Genomic DNA, 17,408 nt, shown 5'->3' with positions numbered 1-17,408 from the left:
CCAAAACATTTGTTCGGCCACGCAGCTGTCCCTGTGGGACCTGGGAACTTGCTGATTTTGGACGCTGCTGCTCCTCTGTAGGTGGGGAGGTCGTTTATATCGAGGAGCTCGGTGCTTCTCCGTGGGGAGGAGAGGAGCTGGGTCAGTCCGCTGGAGGCCCCGGCGCCTCCCGTGTCATTTCTTTCCCACTCACAACCCGCAGCCTCACGTTTTCAGGCACCATCCATTCAGTCTTTAGGCCATCTCAAAAAACACAAAGCAAAATACCTCCTGGTTCCTTCCTCCCTCCCGTGGAAAGATCACTACTTACAAATGCCTCCTGGGTAAAGGAGGGCTGGTATTTTTTTTTAAATGCAATTTTTCTTAACACAAAACCACAATTAACGTAGCTGTAGAAAATATAAAAATGAACACAGACAAATAAGCTAGTTATGCACAGTTGCTATGAGACAGTAGCAACTGCTATTGGCAAAAGAAACCTACAAATCATTTGTGGTGGAGTTTCAAAGGTAACCAACTAACTAAACACTCCCTAGTAAGATCTTGCCTGCATTTTCATAATTTCTAATTTCTGTTTCACTCCATATGCTCCCACTGTTATTAATCAAACTGTGAGCATGACCGAGCCAATGTTTCAAACCAAAACAGTTATTTGTGGATTTCCTATTCATTAAAAAAAAAAAAAAAGAAATATACATTCTGGTTTCCAATGCACATTCGGATTTGTGAAGTATAGACTATCATTAGGAGCATCACACAGAAATCAAACATAAACAACCTGTTTCACTGTCAGAGTAACAAAGAACAATCTTCTGCTTCCAGCACACTGATAAAAACTCCTAAATTCTGACTTGTATTCAAGCCACTGTTTATACTGACAGAAAAAGTGCAGATAAAACCATGAAAAATTGCCAACGAGAGCTTGACACTGCGTTATTCATTAAAACAGCAAAATAATAAACTCTGCACTCTAACCACAAGCACACTATGCTCTTGGAAATGATTAACAGAGGTTTTAGATCATCGAAACTGTATGTTTGAGTATTTTCATTTTAAGTGGATTAATAATCATTTGGGCAAAGAGTGATGGCACAACTGCACATTTTATTTTTGCTGTTAAAGTTATTTATCTAATCTAATCTAATCGCTGCAAGTTTTTCAGCTCATCATCTGCTGCTGCCTTAATGGACTGCTGAACAAAGGGCAGAATTCAGGAGATCATGAACTGCTTGACAGAACAATCACCAGTTTGTACCCAGTGAGCAGCAGCCACGTTTTCTCCTGCAGTGAAGCCAGGCCCGCGGGGACACGTGCCTTTGCCAGCTCTCTCCGGAGCCTGCTGTCTTTTCTCTTATTTCCCTTCCCTCCTTGGATTTCTCTATTAGTCACTATTTTTTTTCTTTCTTATCATTAATTCCTGCCCCTTAGGGCTCCTCAGGTGCCTGGGAGTAAGACGGGAGCGTTGAGACTGTTGGGTTTTGTGCCGGTTTGTTAGTGAGCGAAGCCAGAGGCGCCTTTTGCTTTTCGCGGGTTGCCAGGAGAAGCCACGTGGATTTTAGCGGCTGGAGGAGGATCCATCGGCAGCCGCTCTCAGCCGCTGCGGGGATGGAAAACATCCCCATTGGGACCCCTCGTGGGGTGCCAGATGCGCTCATTTCACTTTCACTGTGGCAGCGGGAACCGCGTCCCCAGCGCTGTCCCTGACGCGTGACCCACGCGCGACCCACGCGTGACCCACGCGCGACCCACGCGTGACCCACGCGTGACCCACGCGTGACCCACGCGTGACCCCCGCGTGCCCGCGGCGTGTCCAGCCTGCAGGGCCGTCCCAGCGCCTGCCCGGCCGCGCGGCAGGGAAGCGGTTCTGCTTGGTGCCGCGTGGGGTTAACAAACAGCTACAGCGAACGGCCGAGCTCACGCAAACGCGCTGAGCCTGCGGCCTCTGTCCTTTAAACCCGGGGAAAACGGCAGCGGCGCTTCTGCCTGCAAGTTCTTAGGTAATGCCGCGGAGGGTGATCCGCGCCCCTGCAGAAGTGACTGGGCTCCGCTCACTCTGAGGCGTTTGCTTGGGCTCGGTGTCCTGCCTTTAGTTCCCCTGCAGTTCAGTCTTTGTTTAAGTCCTGGGGAGCAGATATCTGCTGTCGCCCCCCCTGTAGAAACCAGCACAGCAGGGCCCCAAACCAAGTACGGCTTTACTGTTTCTGTAGGATCCGCTGTATCTGCAAGACCCAGCCTAAGGCGAACACCCCAAAAGACCGTGTTTGAGAGGCCAGCATCCTGCACACCTGATCGCACAGTGACAGGCCAGCTAAAACAAGCTTCTCTATACAAAACAGCTGTGTAAATGTGGCAGCACGGGGGGACAAAAGGGATCCGGAGCTGAGGGACAGCACGTGCCCACAATGTTGACAATGGCTGCGTAACTGAGACAGGAGCAAAGAGCGAGCACCAAAATAACCATGGTGGCATCACTCTGAACATGTGCTTAAACAGACGAAGCTTAATGCTTTACCAGAACAAGAATAATTTTACTGTCACCGTTGGAGCAATTGCAGCCGGCAAGCTGGGAGGAAGGTGATGTGAACAGCGAGAGTCACTTCTACTTTTATTGAACCTAAGGAAATTGTAACAGCAAGTATGGTTTAGAAGTAATGCCCCTCTTCAGCTCTTCTTTCTGAGTTGTGCTGAGCACACGCAGCTCTGAACGCTTTCCTGGGAAGCCAGGGATGTTCAGGAGCCGTCAAAAACAGGCTAATGAGCCTGGAGTGAAAAGAGAGAAAATTATCACTGAGACCTGAAATCTGACTTAGCTTCTAGGAGACGGCATCGCCCAAGGTTATTCTGTCTGCTCCTCAGTGCCATAAGCAAAGGAGAAAAATGCCAGATTCTTTCTAGCCAGATTATCTTCCTTTTATTTTATTTTTATTCATAAATAACTTAATTGAGGACTTAACTGAGAAAAACCAGCATCCCCAACTATCCTTCCAACACACAGAAACAGCAGCAAAATGCTTCCTGTCAAATACTCCCTCTGCCAGAAGAAAAAGATCAGAGTTAGATGTTTCCTGGAAGAAGAGCAAGTCTTCGAATTAACTTTTTATCTTTTTTAACCTCTATTCTGAAATCTTTGGCAACCTGCCTCTTTGCTGTGTAATAATTACAGTATCGGTCCTCATTAACGTCCTTTGCACCTAGATTTGTAGATACTTTATCACAACTGGGTAAACAGCCTCATTACACACATTTCACAAGCGAGGTACGTGAGCCAGCAGCCAGCTGAGTGCTCGCCTCTAACTCACAGGGCAAATCAATGGCAGAAACTAAACCGAGATGCTTTTGTCTCTTTGGCTTCCAAACCCCGGATTTAATCACCTCATTATTTTCAAAGGTGTCTCACTGATCTCACCCTTCAGGGAAGCAGGATGAGTTTCCCCGGGTGGATTTAAATGCATCTCTTGTGGAAAAAAAAATAATAACGGGATTTTAGCCGGTATCTCGGTCCAGAATTCCCCTGGATGCTCCCATTATAGCAAAGAAAAACCCCATGGTATCAGTACAAAACCAAGAATGAAAAGCAAAGCAATATATTCACAGCTCTCGAGAAGCTTAAAGAACAAGAAACCAAAACCAGCAGCTGAGACAAATCAACAGCCTATGGTATCGGGGGCGTAAGCTGTATTTTTCTGACAGTTTCACAGGAGACTGTGAGTCAAGGCAACTGCTGCCAGTCATTTTCCAAATGAGCAGGCGTCTTCCCAGGGCTCGGCCACATCACAGAGATTTAACAGTGTCTTCAGGAGCCATTCTAGACCAGTGCTGGTACCACAACCTGTGCGAAAAGCACTGTGATTCGTTGTCTCTCCATCCCAGTGTTAGAAATGGCACATGCTGAGCTCCATTTGGTGAACTCAGGTTAAAGTAACAGTGGGAACATTTTAGCCTGAGGAATTAAGGTCTGTAGAAGAAGCTGAACTTGAATTCAGTGATAAAAAACAAGCTTGTTTTGATTTCTGCTTTAACCTCAGTTAACACGATGAGGATACTGGAGCTAGGGCCCATAACTAGTACAGTCTAGCCATTTGCTGAACTGGGCAGCGTTACGTATGTGTGCAAGATCAGTTCAATGTCATCCCAAGCCATGGAAAGTATCACGTCAAGATAAAGCCATTCTGCCCTTATTTCAGTTTGTCTTTCATATCCGAAGCTTGCCTGGGGATCACTCATTTCAGGAAACAAATTTCATCTCAGGGGCTGCTTTATTCATCTGGACGCTGACACCTGCGGTGGCTCATGCTGCCGAGCTGTTCACAGGCTGGATGCTCCATGTCTTACGGCATCTGTGTAAAGTTGCATCTCTGGGGTGAAAAATGAGGCGCGAGACCCGCCCCACTTTTGGTATCCAGTTCAGAGTTGTTGCTCTTTAAGAGCAATGGAGCAAGGAACGTGGACGGGGATGGGATGGGATGGGATGGGATGGGATGGGATGGGATGGGTGAAGGAAGCAAAGTCCAGCTAAGCCTGGCTTTGGTGACAGGTGACCTGCTGTGATTGATGTAGGAAAAAGGGTAGGAGGCCATAGGGAATTCAAGGAGGAAAAGCCAGAAGAACAGATTTCTTTGCAATGTGGGAAGGCTGGCAGTAAGTCATAGTAACAGTAACTATGAAAGACTTGGCTGTTTCAGTTCTGCTGACTGCTTTATTATGAACAATCTGTTAGCACAGTCCATCTCAAGGCTGCAGAAGTACTTCCAATGTATAAAACCCCATCTGAAGGCCAAGAAAGTCACAATGAACCAACTGAGACTAAAATTTCCTGAGTTGGGGTTGTGCCTTAGGCTAAATTTGTTTGGTAACATTCAGCCAAAAATTTTTTAATCCCTTTCTAATGGCTGACATCGTTCTTAGAAATCCATTGTTTATCTGACCTTCTCCTAACCCGTTAGAAAAATTTCTGGCGATATTTTCCTTTCTCAGTTTAAGTCTTTGAAGCATTACACACGAAATTTGGCAGGAGGCAGCTTTCTGTTAGTAAGACACATTGCACCAGCTCTCTAAAACTGTGCTCAAACTTGGCCGTGTTACAAGCACTTGAAAACCCGGTTTGCATGCGCTTGATAGAGTTCTCAGGTTTTTTTCAGCTCAGATTCCCCAGAGACGCCTGAATGGAGCAGGTGGTGGTGGTTGCCGGCTGCCGGAGGGTGGCAGGGGTGAACGACAAGGGGGAAGATGGTCTTGTCTGTGTTCCCCTTGCTCCCTTCCAACATTGAACTGGTCAGGAGGAGAGGCCACCCGAGTGAAGGCAAAACGGGCAAAAAGTAGATGATGGGCTCAAAAAAGGAGGTGGAGGAAGGACCAAAAAAGTCTGGGACGGGGCAGGAGACCACACTTTCTGGGCTCAGAAGAGGCCACTGAAGAGGAAAGGTTTCTGCGGTCCTCACCAGCCCCAGCTCTGCTGTAGCTGGGGAGATGGACAGCCAGGGAACGAGAGCTGCAGGCTTTACGCCGACAGTTTCTGCTGCTCCAAGAGGCTTTGCTCCTCCAGAATGAAACATTGCGGAGGTTTGGATCCATCTAATGGTGTTAGGGGGAAATCAGTCAGCCTGCTGGGATTTGCCTGAAAATTTTCTGAAAACTCAAGAAAATATTCATGTTATGTGACCAGTGCTTCCTGGCTGGCTCCAGTACTGAAGGGAAGGGGGAGAGAAGGAAGAGTGTTTATTTGGCTGCTGAAAGATTTCCACCGCACCTCTATGAAAGAATGAATACACGATGCTGGGTAATTACTGAAACAGAAGTTTTTATAAACAGGCACTAATCTGTGACCTCCATGTCCAGGGTGCCAAACTTGTGATCCTGCAGGAAGATCTGCAGAAGCCTCTTGCAGCTTCAGCCGGGAGCTGGGCACAGGTCCTGGACAGCTGTATGCGGCGGTCAGGAGCCACCAAACCCAGCTTCTGGGCTTTTCTGATTCGGTACCGACACTTAGAAGGTCATTTGGATTTATGTTTCCATTTTCTCCATTGGTGGCACCTCAGAGTGATGCCGGGAGTACCCAGGAGTGCCTTCTCCCAACCCACACAGTCACTGATGAACCGCTGTGGAAAAGCCCAAATCAAACACCCTTATGGACAGGGTATGAGCAGCAGGTGGCAAAACAGGCTTTGAAGCCAAATGCTATAATTAAAACAGGATTATTAAATGATCATCATCTATCCTGAGCGCTGAATGAATGGAGGGTCCTTCAGAAAGTAAAAATAGCATGAGGTCATAATTAAAGATGATCTTGTGGAATATATGAACAAAAAGGCTCAATTCAAATTGTGCAGGCAACTCGTGCACCATCTTACTTCTGGATGCTTTGTTTTGCAATATTAATAAGCTTTTTCTTAAAGCCGCCTTTCTGTTTGTATTGCCGGTTCTCCAGTCAAAGAACAGTAAAGTCTGCGTGTAACTTCCATAACTTCACTTGGCTCATCTCTAAATTGACTGCGCACAAAGACATGCACCCAGCACAGCGAGGCTGAAGCTAGCTGAAATTATTGTGTATGGATACAGAGGTTTTTTTCCCTGCCTTGAAAATAGCTCACAATATTACTTTATTGAAAAGAAATGCAAATGAATGTATTTCATTCTTCAGAAGGGTAATTACTCTTTTGTCTTTCTCTCAGAAGGAGATTTGTTGTCTGTTGTTTGTTTGCTTGCTTCGAAAACCGTCCTTTTGAAATTACCTAAGCTTCAACACTTGCTCCAGGCAGCCCAAGCTACCAACCAAAAGTGGAGGAGTTGTCTAGTTTGCAGCCTGAAGCGGGTAGAGGAAAAAGATCATTTTTCCAGAGACCTTTAGGAAAGGTGTAAACTGGGGGGTGGGAGTGCTTTTTTCTTAAGCCGGTGCATTTCTCGGGCTGCAGCTGCATTGCCTCATGTCAAGGCTGAGCCCCAGGAAGAAGAGCAGCTGGACAGTTACTCTTCTGATGGCCTTTCAGGGCAGCGTTCATGAAAAATAAAGCCACTTCCCAAATTCCAATCAACCATCCTCGTGACAGCCCACAGGTGAGTGATGGGAGCCTGACAGCCTTTGACTCCTGTCAAGATAAGCAAAAAGGAAGGAACCCAGGTGGATATTTTTCAGCTGGAGTCTGTAAAAGTGGAGCTTGAGAGAAACTGAAACCAGTGGGGTAACATCCTTTTATCAGTGGAGTGATCAGGAAATGCCCACTGTTGTTCTTGGGACCACATTTTTCATTTTTCACTTGTCATCTAGGTGCACGGGTCATGAAAACTGGTGTGAGAGAAGCCCCTTGATCACCTCTTAGCATCCAGGCATCTGCTCAAGCCAGTCCATGGAGTGCAGGACCGTCCAGCTCTGTCTCCTCAGACCTCTCAATAGAGCTGTTTGAAATGTGGTGGGCACTTAGCAGCCAACAAACTCCCAAACTACTTGGCAAGCATACTTCAGCTCTTGTTGGCTCCCTCAGGCTGTACTTGCTAAGAGTCTTCTCTCTCGCATCATCCAGGTTGTTAATAAATAAGCTAAACTTTATCAGCCCCATATGGATACGTAGGGACATCACTAGTGACCAGCCACTAGCTGGACTCTACCACTGATCTCAGCTCTTTAAACCTCACGGTCTGAACAATCGTCCACCCACTTTACTGTCTACCTTGCCGGTCTGTATCTCATTGATTTAGCTACGAGGATACTGTGGGAGATAGTGTTAAAGGCTTTGCCAAAGTCAAGGTAACAAATGACTTGCACTGCCTTCATGCTTTGAGGAGGCTGCCCTTGAAGAACAACCAGCTCCCCAGGACATCTCTCTTTGGGATCCTGAAGGCAAGGGCAGTAATGCTATTTGTCCTGCTGACTTCTGGCAGGATTTAATGTTCCACAGCCTCATGGTTACTGCAGGCAAACTTAACCATCACATCCTGGACCAATTCATCCTTTTTCATGAATAGCAAACCCAGGAGAGCATCTTCCCTAGTTGTCTCATTGATCGCCTGTGTCAATAAATTGTCCTCAGCACACTCTAGAAACCACCTGGATTGTGCCCAGTCATATAGTGTGTCTCTATTAAAGTGCACAGTGAGTCCCAAGGCCTGTAATGTGTGAGAGGGTTCCACTGATCAGCTAGTCTGTGGTGAGTACCTATCACGACATTGCTCATGTTGCTTTGCTGCCTTCTCCTTGCCCAGAAGCACTTGGCTGGCTTGTCACCTGTCCCATGGCAAAGCTCTGGGCACTCGTCTGCATAAAACACCACCACTCCTCACCCTTTCCAGCCTGTCTTTCCTGAAAAGCCTGTGTCCATCCGTGGCAGCTCTCCAGTCACGTGGACTGTCCCACCATGCCTCTGTAAACCAAAAGAAATCATAATTCTGCAGTTGTGTGGGGGATTGCGATTCCCCCAGTTGTTCCCTCTGCTGCATATGTTTGTTTACAGATACTTGAGATGATTCCTGAGTCATGAAGCTTTCACAAGGGACACATAGGATCATGCTGAGGGGACCTCTACGCTGAGATAATGAGCGTTTAGGTGCCTCTTTGGGCCAGGGGCATTCTGAGGCCTGGGCTGCAACACCAGAGCCGACTGCAGAGTCTTTGCAGGTGCATCCATCACTTCGCAGTCTGAGCTCTCCATCACTGTTGCGGCAATTGCTCCATTAGGAGTTTTTCTCTGATCACACCGAGATCACAGATCAAACTGTGATGGGTTTACTGCTTCTTTTTAGCTAGAACTAACTGTCGTGAGAGCGAGCTTTATTGATCTCCGATGGCAGAGATGCCAGGAGCACAGAGCTGTGCTGCTTTAGGAAACACTTTTACTGTCTCCATAATTGCATTTGCAATACTGCTGCCCCAAAGGCTGGAAGTTTGAGGCTCCTTGCAATACATGTGCTTTCTCCCTTCTAGCTGAGCTGTATTCTACAAAAATCAAGGTCATTGTGCTGACTGACATTTGGAGCTGGATAAAGATTGTTATTCCCAGAAACACAAATGATTTTTAAAGTCTCAGGTCACCGTTTTAGGCTAATTTCTGTGACAAATGCTTTCTGTACAGGAAAGCTTGGTCTAATCTGAGCTTTCTCAAGGCCCAGCGGAACAAATCCTCAGCCCTGCAAACAGGAACCTGGATGATCTGTGTTTAGGAGCTGCTTCTCCCTTGACTTCTCTGTACAAACAAGGAGGCAACATGGATTCAAACAAACTCTTTCAAAATCGCCCCACAAGAATGCAGCAAGACTGAACTGCTTGTTGTGAGCTGCGATCCCACCTCAGCTGTGGGAGAGGGCACCCAGACGTCTGGACCTCACCCGGCCCTGTCCCATGGAGGCCACCACTGCAGAACCTACCACTGCAGCAGGGACACAGAGGCCTCTGAGCTCTGGCTTCACGGGAGGAGGAGAAAGAGGAGGGATGACCCCAACCACCACTCCCCCAAGGCTGAGCAGAGCAGAGGAGGAGCTTTGTGTTTGATCCAAGTCCTGCACTCAGAGGCCAGCAACTGCAGTGGAAGAGAAGCAAGGACACAGAAGAAGAGTGTGGGGAAGAGGAGAGAGCAAGGAGAAGAGGGCAGCTGCCTGGGGAGGGAAGTGGGAGAGGAGGAGAGAAGGGCAAAAGGAGGCAGAGACAGTCTTGGGGCAAAAGAGGAAGACCAAGGAGGAGACAGGCTAGGAAATGGCATTGCTCCTTTGGCTGGGGTCCCAGCTGTCATCCTGCTGCAGCAATGTCTCTATACTGGCAGTTTTTCTTCTTGTCTTTACTTTACTTCTTGACTTCATGAAGCACAGGAAGAAGTGGAGTCGTTGCCTGCCGGGCCCAACGTCGCTGCCGTTCATTGGGACCATGCTGTCTGTTGACTTCCAAAACCCCAGCCGCTCCTTCAAACAGGTGAGTGCTGGCCCCCACAGGTAAACCACGCGGGTTTTGTGCTTCAGTTTGCAGACTCTAAGGGCCTTTTCTCTAGGATGGCACTGTTCGGCTGTCTGTCCAAAATCTGCCAAATGCAGAAACTAAATATAGCGTTTCTATTATTTGCTTACACATAGTTGAAAAAGATTACCATTTTTGCATCACATCAGGGTCATGCTAACCACGATCTTAGCCAGTAATCACTTTTAATGATGTATTTCTAGTGCCAGCGAAGTGCTAATTCCCTTTCCAACCCCACTGCAAAAGCAGCCTTAAGCACTTCAGTTCCTTGCACTGCTGCAGTGCAGAAATTAAGACACTTAGCTTTTTAATAACAACAACAAAGAAAAAGACAGAGAAAAGAAAAATAAAACAGAGCACTGCGCGTGGGGCATTGCTACTATTGCACTGTCTTCTAACAACACGCTCCCGAGCACTTTGTTCAGTGCTACTGACTGGCAGGGGAGCTTTGACCTGCCTGCCCGGGAGTCTGTGTTCAGTCAAGGTCTTGTCTACCCAGAGAAGACTTTGCTCCATGGGAGGCTCCCAGGCTCACCTGTGCAGCCATCCTGCTGTCAGCGTTGTGTCTCTTACAGATCACAATAGACGCAGGGTGCATGCCCGTTACCTGTCTTGCTAGATGTGTAACGCTCCTTTTAGGGAGAAACCTGAGCTGAAACTTCCATGTGGAACTGCCTCTTCCAACTGTGTTTCTGGGAACCGGGCTCTGGGTAGATCTTTAGGCACGAATGCATATTCAAAAAAATTACATATCATCTTATCATCAGTACTTCCTTCTAGCAGAAGCAGACTGACTCAAAACTTGACTAGTCTTTCAGATCAAAATAAATACAAGTATTAGGAAATAATTTATTGTTGAGCATGCAGCCTTTGAAAATCCCCCTAAAGGTCCTTGACCTTCTGTTGTCAGACAAAATCCAAAATACTTGCTCAATGGTCATGGCCACAGTTGCCCAGGATAGGCGCTTTCTAAGTCTTTCCACTCACAGAGCACTGATCTCTGCTTCAGCTGCTTTTTAGCCCTGCTCTGAGCTGCTGCACTGCAAAGGTGAAAGATCAGCCGAAGGTCTCCTAATCAAAGCACCTCAAAAATCACTAAATAATAAGGGCATTAAGGAAGGATATGGCGATATTTTTGATGTTACACTCATTTTCAGGGATGTACTTTTTTATCTTGGCAGCTTCAAAAGAAGTTTGGAAATATCTTCCATCTCCAGATCTGCTGGACTAATATGGTGGTACTGAATGGGTATAAAACAGTGAAGGAAGCCCTGGTCCACAGATCGGAGGACTTTGCTGACCGGCCGTACTTGCCCATATACGAACATCTGGGCTACGGAAGTAGATCTGAAGGCAAGTCCCTTGGAAATGGTCATTTTCTGCTGACACTAGCACTAGGGGGACTGGATAGAAGGTGGGGAGATGGAAGATTTTATGAGTATGGTGCCACCTTCTCATGGCCCTCTGGTCAATCTCCTTGTATGTCTGTCACCCTTTGGTGGTGACAAAATCAGATTTTATGAAAAGGGGGCTCCCTTTAGTGGTTGTGTTACAGGTCCAGGTGCTAGCGCACAGCTCTTCACCAGCGTTAGGATACCACGTGGTACAACATTCCTGCCAGCGTTGGAGCTGGTAGCTCCCAACACCCAGTGATTACTGCTTATGCTCACACACTATGTGCATGTCGTTGTTGTCACAGAAAAAAATGGTAACTTCTTTCCAAGACAGGGTATTATCCAGAATCCAGCCCACAATCTCTCATCTTCAGCTCCCGTGCGGTGGCACAAGCTGCTACCCAGTTCACACAAGCTAAGGGCACAACACTGAATGGCTGGGGGGAGTGATTCCTTTAGCCTTAGCAGCACTTGTTGCTCTCACTGAATCCCCCCTCCACCCTCACTGGCCATGCACATGCATTAGAAGGTGCAGTAATCCGTTTGTAGAACTGCTGTGTGAACAAGCTGTACAAGATGAGACTCTTTCATCTACCCACACAGACCTGTACCTCCAAACTCACGTTTGATATTCTCCAGTGAATGTTGCTTGACATACGGGGTCAGACCTCCTGACATTTCTTGCTCATCCATAATTCCAGGGGTTGTTTTAGCGAGATACGGGCACGTCTGGAAGGAGCTGAGGAGATTCACGCTCTCTACCTTGAGGAACTTTGGGATGGGAAAGAAATCCTTGGAGGAGCGAGTGAAGGAGGAAGCAGGATTTATGTGCTCTGCAGTCAATTCTGAAGAAGGTTTGTCACATCCAGAGGGATGAAGAAATCAGAGAAAAAGGCAATAGAGTGATGCAGAGAGAAGTAATGCTACAGCCACTCTTGTTTGCAGGCAGTGCTCTCTTCCTAAGCCAATGCAGTTTTCTAGTCTATATGCATTAGTAACCTGGCTCTACTTTGAAGCCACTTTACACAGTGGGGCTATTGTCACATTAATCCATTTGAAACAGGAAACAAATAGGAAATAAATAGAAATAAAGAGGTAAAATAGAATTATTCCCAGAGCTGAGTAACTATTACCTTTATGAAATTTTGTGAAACATTCGATATTATCACATGCCATAAAAGTGCAGCTGAGAGTTTTCACAGTACATTGCCTGTCATCTAGACACAAAGCAAAGTGTTATCTGTCAAGTTACAGAACAACCCTGCAACTCAGCTTTTCTTGGGAGTTTTCTCCTTTAAACAAGGACTGACCAAGTAGTAGTAGGAGATGAGAAGATCTTCACTCTCTAGAATGATGCATTTGTACTTTGAGTGGTTTGTGGGCTTTTTCTCTTAAAGGCACCAAGGAGGCATCTGTGTGTTCTCGTTGCTGACAGCTGAGGTCCAACAGCTTGGTGTTGCTTTGCTCCATTGCTTGGTCTCCATCTCCATTTTTAGGTCGGCCTTTCGATTTACGTTTTGTTGTAAATAATGCAGTCTGCAACATGATCTGCACCACCATCTATGGAGAGCGTTTCAACTACGGTGATGAGACATTCAAGAAGCTGTTACGTTTGTTTGAAAAATTCCTGAAGGAAGAAACTGGATTCCTGCCTCAGGTAAACCAAGAGCATAATACATTCTGTAGGTAGCTGCCCTCTGTTGCTTGAGAGCATTGTGATTTCATTATTTTTCTTTTTGCATCACATAATATCTTCTCTGTCTCTCTTGTTCTGACATCCCAGCTTCTTAACATGATGCCCATTTTGTTGCGCATCCCTGGACTGCCACAGATAGTCTTTCGAGGGCAAAAGGAGTTAATGGACTTCACAGACATGCTCATCCATAAGCACATGGAGACCTGGAACCCTGCTTACATCCGAGATTTCACTGATGCGTTTTTAAAGGAAATGAAAAAGGTAGGGTGACACCAGCAGAACCTCAGCGTCCAGGGGCAATTCCTCTGCCTGATTAAGCTTGTTGATAGAAGCTTACTTTCCTCATAAAGCTGTATAAAAACCTCTTACTAATTTCCTACTTTTTCATTCCACATTGTATCTTGAGAAGGAGCGTGTGAACTTCTTAATGCTGTAACCTCCTTGATTGTCTTAAGAGACCATATTATCTGTTGATGTCCTTGTTCCCATTTTCTATTTTCATGTTCCCCTCAGAGTCTAGCAACTTGCTTCTTTCCAGCCTACGTCATTTTGAAGGCATTTAAAAGGCAATAATTGAGAATTCACTAATATTTCTAAGTTTGCACCAGGGGACAAGTCAACACACAAGATTCCGTGTATGTCAGTACCTTAATGACTGATGATTCAAAATTGGTTACAAAACTACAGAAACAGACTGGCTTTTTGGTATCATTGTCCAGTCCACAGCCTGCCTTTAAACCAAGTTATGACTTGGAAAGATGTCATCTCCTTCAGGATGTGGGTTTTAGAGTTGCTTGCCAAGAACTAGTTCCCTATAGATCAGACAAAGGCCTAAATCTGATCCTCACTGAATTTAAAAGGCGTCTTTGATTCAGTCAGGCATCAAGTCAGTATAAAATCAGAGGTACGTGCATCAGCCCTTCCATCCACCATATGTTTTGCACATGGATTCACTAAATTTCAAGTGCCAGATGAGCAATAGTAGCAAATTCTGCCTGCAAATTGCTTCCGCCATCTGAGTCCTCAGGCTGGGCTGCTGTGCTGCACAACAAGCCCTGCTGTGCTGCATAACCAACCCTGCTGTGCCACGGGCACCTCCAGTCCATACGTTAGCCCCACAGCTCACAGGGACAGAGCAACGTGATCTGTGTTGCTCTGAACTGAGCAGCACTATTTGGGGGTGGATGTGAGCCCGACCATCTCACATCTCTCTTCTGTTCACTAAAGTCCCCTGCTAAATCCCTCTACTGGGTTCACTTTGGTCAGGTCAGCCCCACAGCTCCCTTGACAGAGATCTTTTATTGGAATAACAGTTGAGTCTTAAATGCCTTATTAATTGCTATCCATATTACAACAGTATCAAAATATACAGAATAACTTAACAGAAGCTAGTCCCTAGGAAAGAAAAGTATAAAGAGGATTACAAAAGACAAGCAGATGAACTCATGCAGAGCGCTTGTCATATCTCATATGCTAACAAATTTGAGCTCAATTAGTATTTGGATGAGAGACCAGTTTTGCTGAAATTGGTGTTGCAGACTTAATAGGCAGCAGTGATACCCTGATCTTTTTTTTTTTTTTCCCCAACTGTAAGAAAACAGGAGGGCAGAAACAGCAAGAATCTGTAATGCATAGCTATAGATAACCCCCTCAAAATACTGTTAATTTTTACATTTGCCACATCAGCGCAGCCTCCTCTCTACTATGTGGGATTTATGATCTGATCAAACTTGAATAACTGTGCTCTACTCTCCCAATGAACGTCTTGGTCAGCAAAAACAGATCTAGTGCTTCTCAGAACTTCCCTGGCACAATGATCTTCTCGCCCAGCACGTACCCCAGCTCCAGTCACCTGCTTGTTTGCTCTCTGCAGGGCAAGGCTGCTGAAGAGAGTGGTTTCAACTATAACAATCTTCGTCTGGTGACCGGAGACTTGTTTGCAGCTGGTTCTGAGACCACCTCCGCCACTCTCCGGTGGGCATTTCTGTACATGATTCTCCACCCAGAAATACAGAGTACGTGAGAGGACAGAGGTGGGGTGTGTCACCTTCAACCCTCATTCTTCTGTGAGGAGACTGAACATCTGCTCTCTGCGGTTTGGGTTTGCTGCAATGAGGAACAGCTTTGGTGATTGTTGGTCTAGCAGAAACCAGGAGAAACACTTCCCTGTCAGGGACCAATGGCAAGGGGGAAGCCCTGGTAAAAACACTGGAGTTGGGAGGGCAAGTTTGCTCTTGATTTCATTTCGAAGGCTACATGGAGACTTTCAGTGGCCAGAGTACCCTCTTTCCAGTATTTAGAATAGATGCTAATCTATATAATTCTCCAGTGCTGCATGGCCAGATACCCTTTGAGCTGCATAGAAGATGGGTAAGATAGCACGTTGAGTGACATTAAAGGCACAAATAGTTATACAGATGGTTCAGAAGATGGCAACTGAAAACAAATGCATTCCTCTCTAGTTTCTCTTCCTTTCTCTAATTGCTTGTACTGCTCTCACCCAGTGTCTACAATCTCATACTGCCAACCTTTCTACAGCTTGTACCAGCCCCTTCTGTTTATCTGAGGGTGCTCTAATTCCTTAGCTGTGCTGCTTTCAGGTAAGGTCCAAGCAGAGATTGATAAGGTGATTGGCAGAGAGAGATCACCCACCATGGAGGACCAAGTGAGCATGCCCTACACCAACGCTGTGATCCATGAAGTGCAACGCTATGGGGATATAGTTCCCATTGGACTACCTCACATGACGTACCGGGACACCGAGTTGCAAGGCTTCTTCATTCCCAAGGTGACCGTGGCCAGATAGACAATTCCACATCCTCTCCCTGTGCAGATGCCCGGCCTGGGGTGTGGGTGACCCCAGGCAACTCTGCAGCGTTGCACTCCCAGCCCCAAATCAGAATCACTGGCGAGCACTGAAGCAGAACATTTTGGAGTGCTGAGGCCAGGCAGACAGTCACATTTGTGCTCTAGGTTTGTGCTGGTTGTGTGGGAACCCAGCTGCAGTGGCAGGTCAGTGCAAAGGTTCACTTTCGTCTTGATGGGCTGTGACACCCACTACCCTGCCGGTGTTGGAAGGAGAAAGTCACAGAGCCTAAAGGGCTCTCTGGAGGCATACAACACCAGCTTACTGGCTTTCCTGAGATGCTAGTAGTTAACACTCTAATCTCTGATGCCATCAAATGCCACCAGCATTCTCTCCACTGTCACTGTGACAGCAGCTGCCCTGGCAGCACTGGTAGCAATGCAAGCCCGGGATTTTTTTTTTAGCTTTGTGATATCTCCTCTAGCTTAGAACATTGACAAGTGAAACAGGAGAGCTTTGCAATTTCCCATGCCCCCTGCGAAAGTTGGGTTTTGAAGCCTTGTCAGTCAGCTTTTCCCCTCCAGCTATAAAACAAGTCCAGGAGGATCTGAGCAGCACAGGCTGTTTCCACTGCGTCGCCATGAAATTCGCATTTGCACGCAATGTCCTTTGTAAGGATGCGAATTGCAAAAGTTCAGATGCCTCAGAGCACAGGGCAGGCACCATACGCCATTGGAAAAGTGCCCTGCTTTACCTCTGGTTTAAATAAGGCACACAAGAGGAGATGGGTGTCTTATTCTGCAACACCAAACAATGGTTGCTATTAGATGGGAGACCTGGAGTAGAGAGGGACCAGCACTGGTCCGTTGTGCCAAGATAATGCTGCTGTTCTCACACAAGTTGTTTCCTCTTGCGGAGGAGCACAGGGGACAACGATCATCACCAACTTGTCTTCCGTGCTGAAGGATGAGACAGTCTGGGAGAAGCCAAATGAGTTTTACCCCGAACACTTCCTGGATGCGAATGGGCAGTTTGTGAAACCAGAGGCCTTCCTGCCCTTCTCAGCAGGTAAATCTGAGGGAAGGATCCAGCTACAAGTCAGGGGCACAGTGGGAAGGGTGATCTGCTCCTCTCACAGTGATTCCAGTTGGTTTAACATCCTTTTTCACTCCCTTGCTTGCAGGTCGCCGTGCCTGCCTGGGGGAACAGCTGGCCAGGATGGAGCTCTTTATTTTCTTTACCACCCTCCTGCAGAAATTCACCTTCATTGTCCCCGAGGACCAGCCCAGGCCACAGGAGGATGGTTACTTTGCCACCATAAACTCCCCGCACCCGTACCTGGTGCGAGCAATCCCAAGATAAGTGCACATCACTCTCCCTTCACTTAGAGACCACCACCAACGCAATCTCTTGTCAGAAATGTTGCAGGATCATCCCAGGTTCCACTCAAGATCTCTCAAGTCTGCACAGATGTCCCCAGCTGTGTAAAGTAAGGATCTGGCCCAACAGATATAGTTTAGTTTAATTCCAGTCCTGGATCTTGAATCAGACAGCCATAGCAAGTTACAAATTATGATCAGG

The 17,408-nt window shown here is 46.8% G+C and overlaps 1 protein-coding gene across 1 annotated transcript; it reads left to right on the top strand.

Annotated features, from left to right (window-relative positions):
* The first annotated feature begins 9,676 nt into the window (after positions 1-9,676).
* On the top strand, positions 9,677-17,189 carry LOC135999275 (cytochrome P450 2D14). The gene is made up of 9 exons (XM_065652873.1): positions 9,677-9,889; positions 11,113-11,284; positions 12,027-12,179; positions 12,822-12,982; positions 13,109-13,282; positions 14,895-15,036; positions 15,622-15,809; positions 16,754-16,895; positions 17,011-17,189. Exons 1-9 carry the CDS (start codon positions 9,677-9,679, stop codon positions 17,187-17,189), a joined length of 1,524 nt encoding a protein of 507 aa, XP_065508945.1.
* Positions 17,190-17,408: the final 219 nt, after the last annotated feature.

Source organism: Caloenas nicobarica, chromosome 1, assembly GCF_036013445.1.
Source record: "Caloenas nicobarica isolate bCalNic1 chromosome 1, bCalNic1.hap1, whole genome shotgun sequence".
Classification (NCBI taxonomy): Eukaryota; Metazoa; Chordata; class Aves; order Columbiformes; family Columbidae; genus Caloenas; species Caloenas nicobarica.
This window is presented reverse-complemented; position numbering and strand designations above follow the sequence as displayed.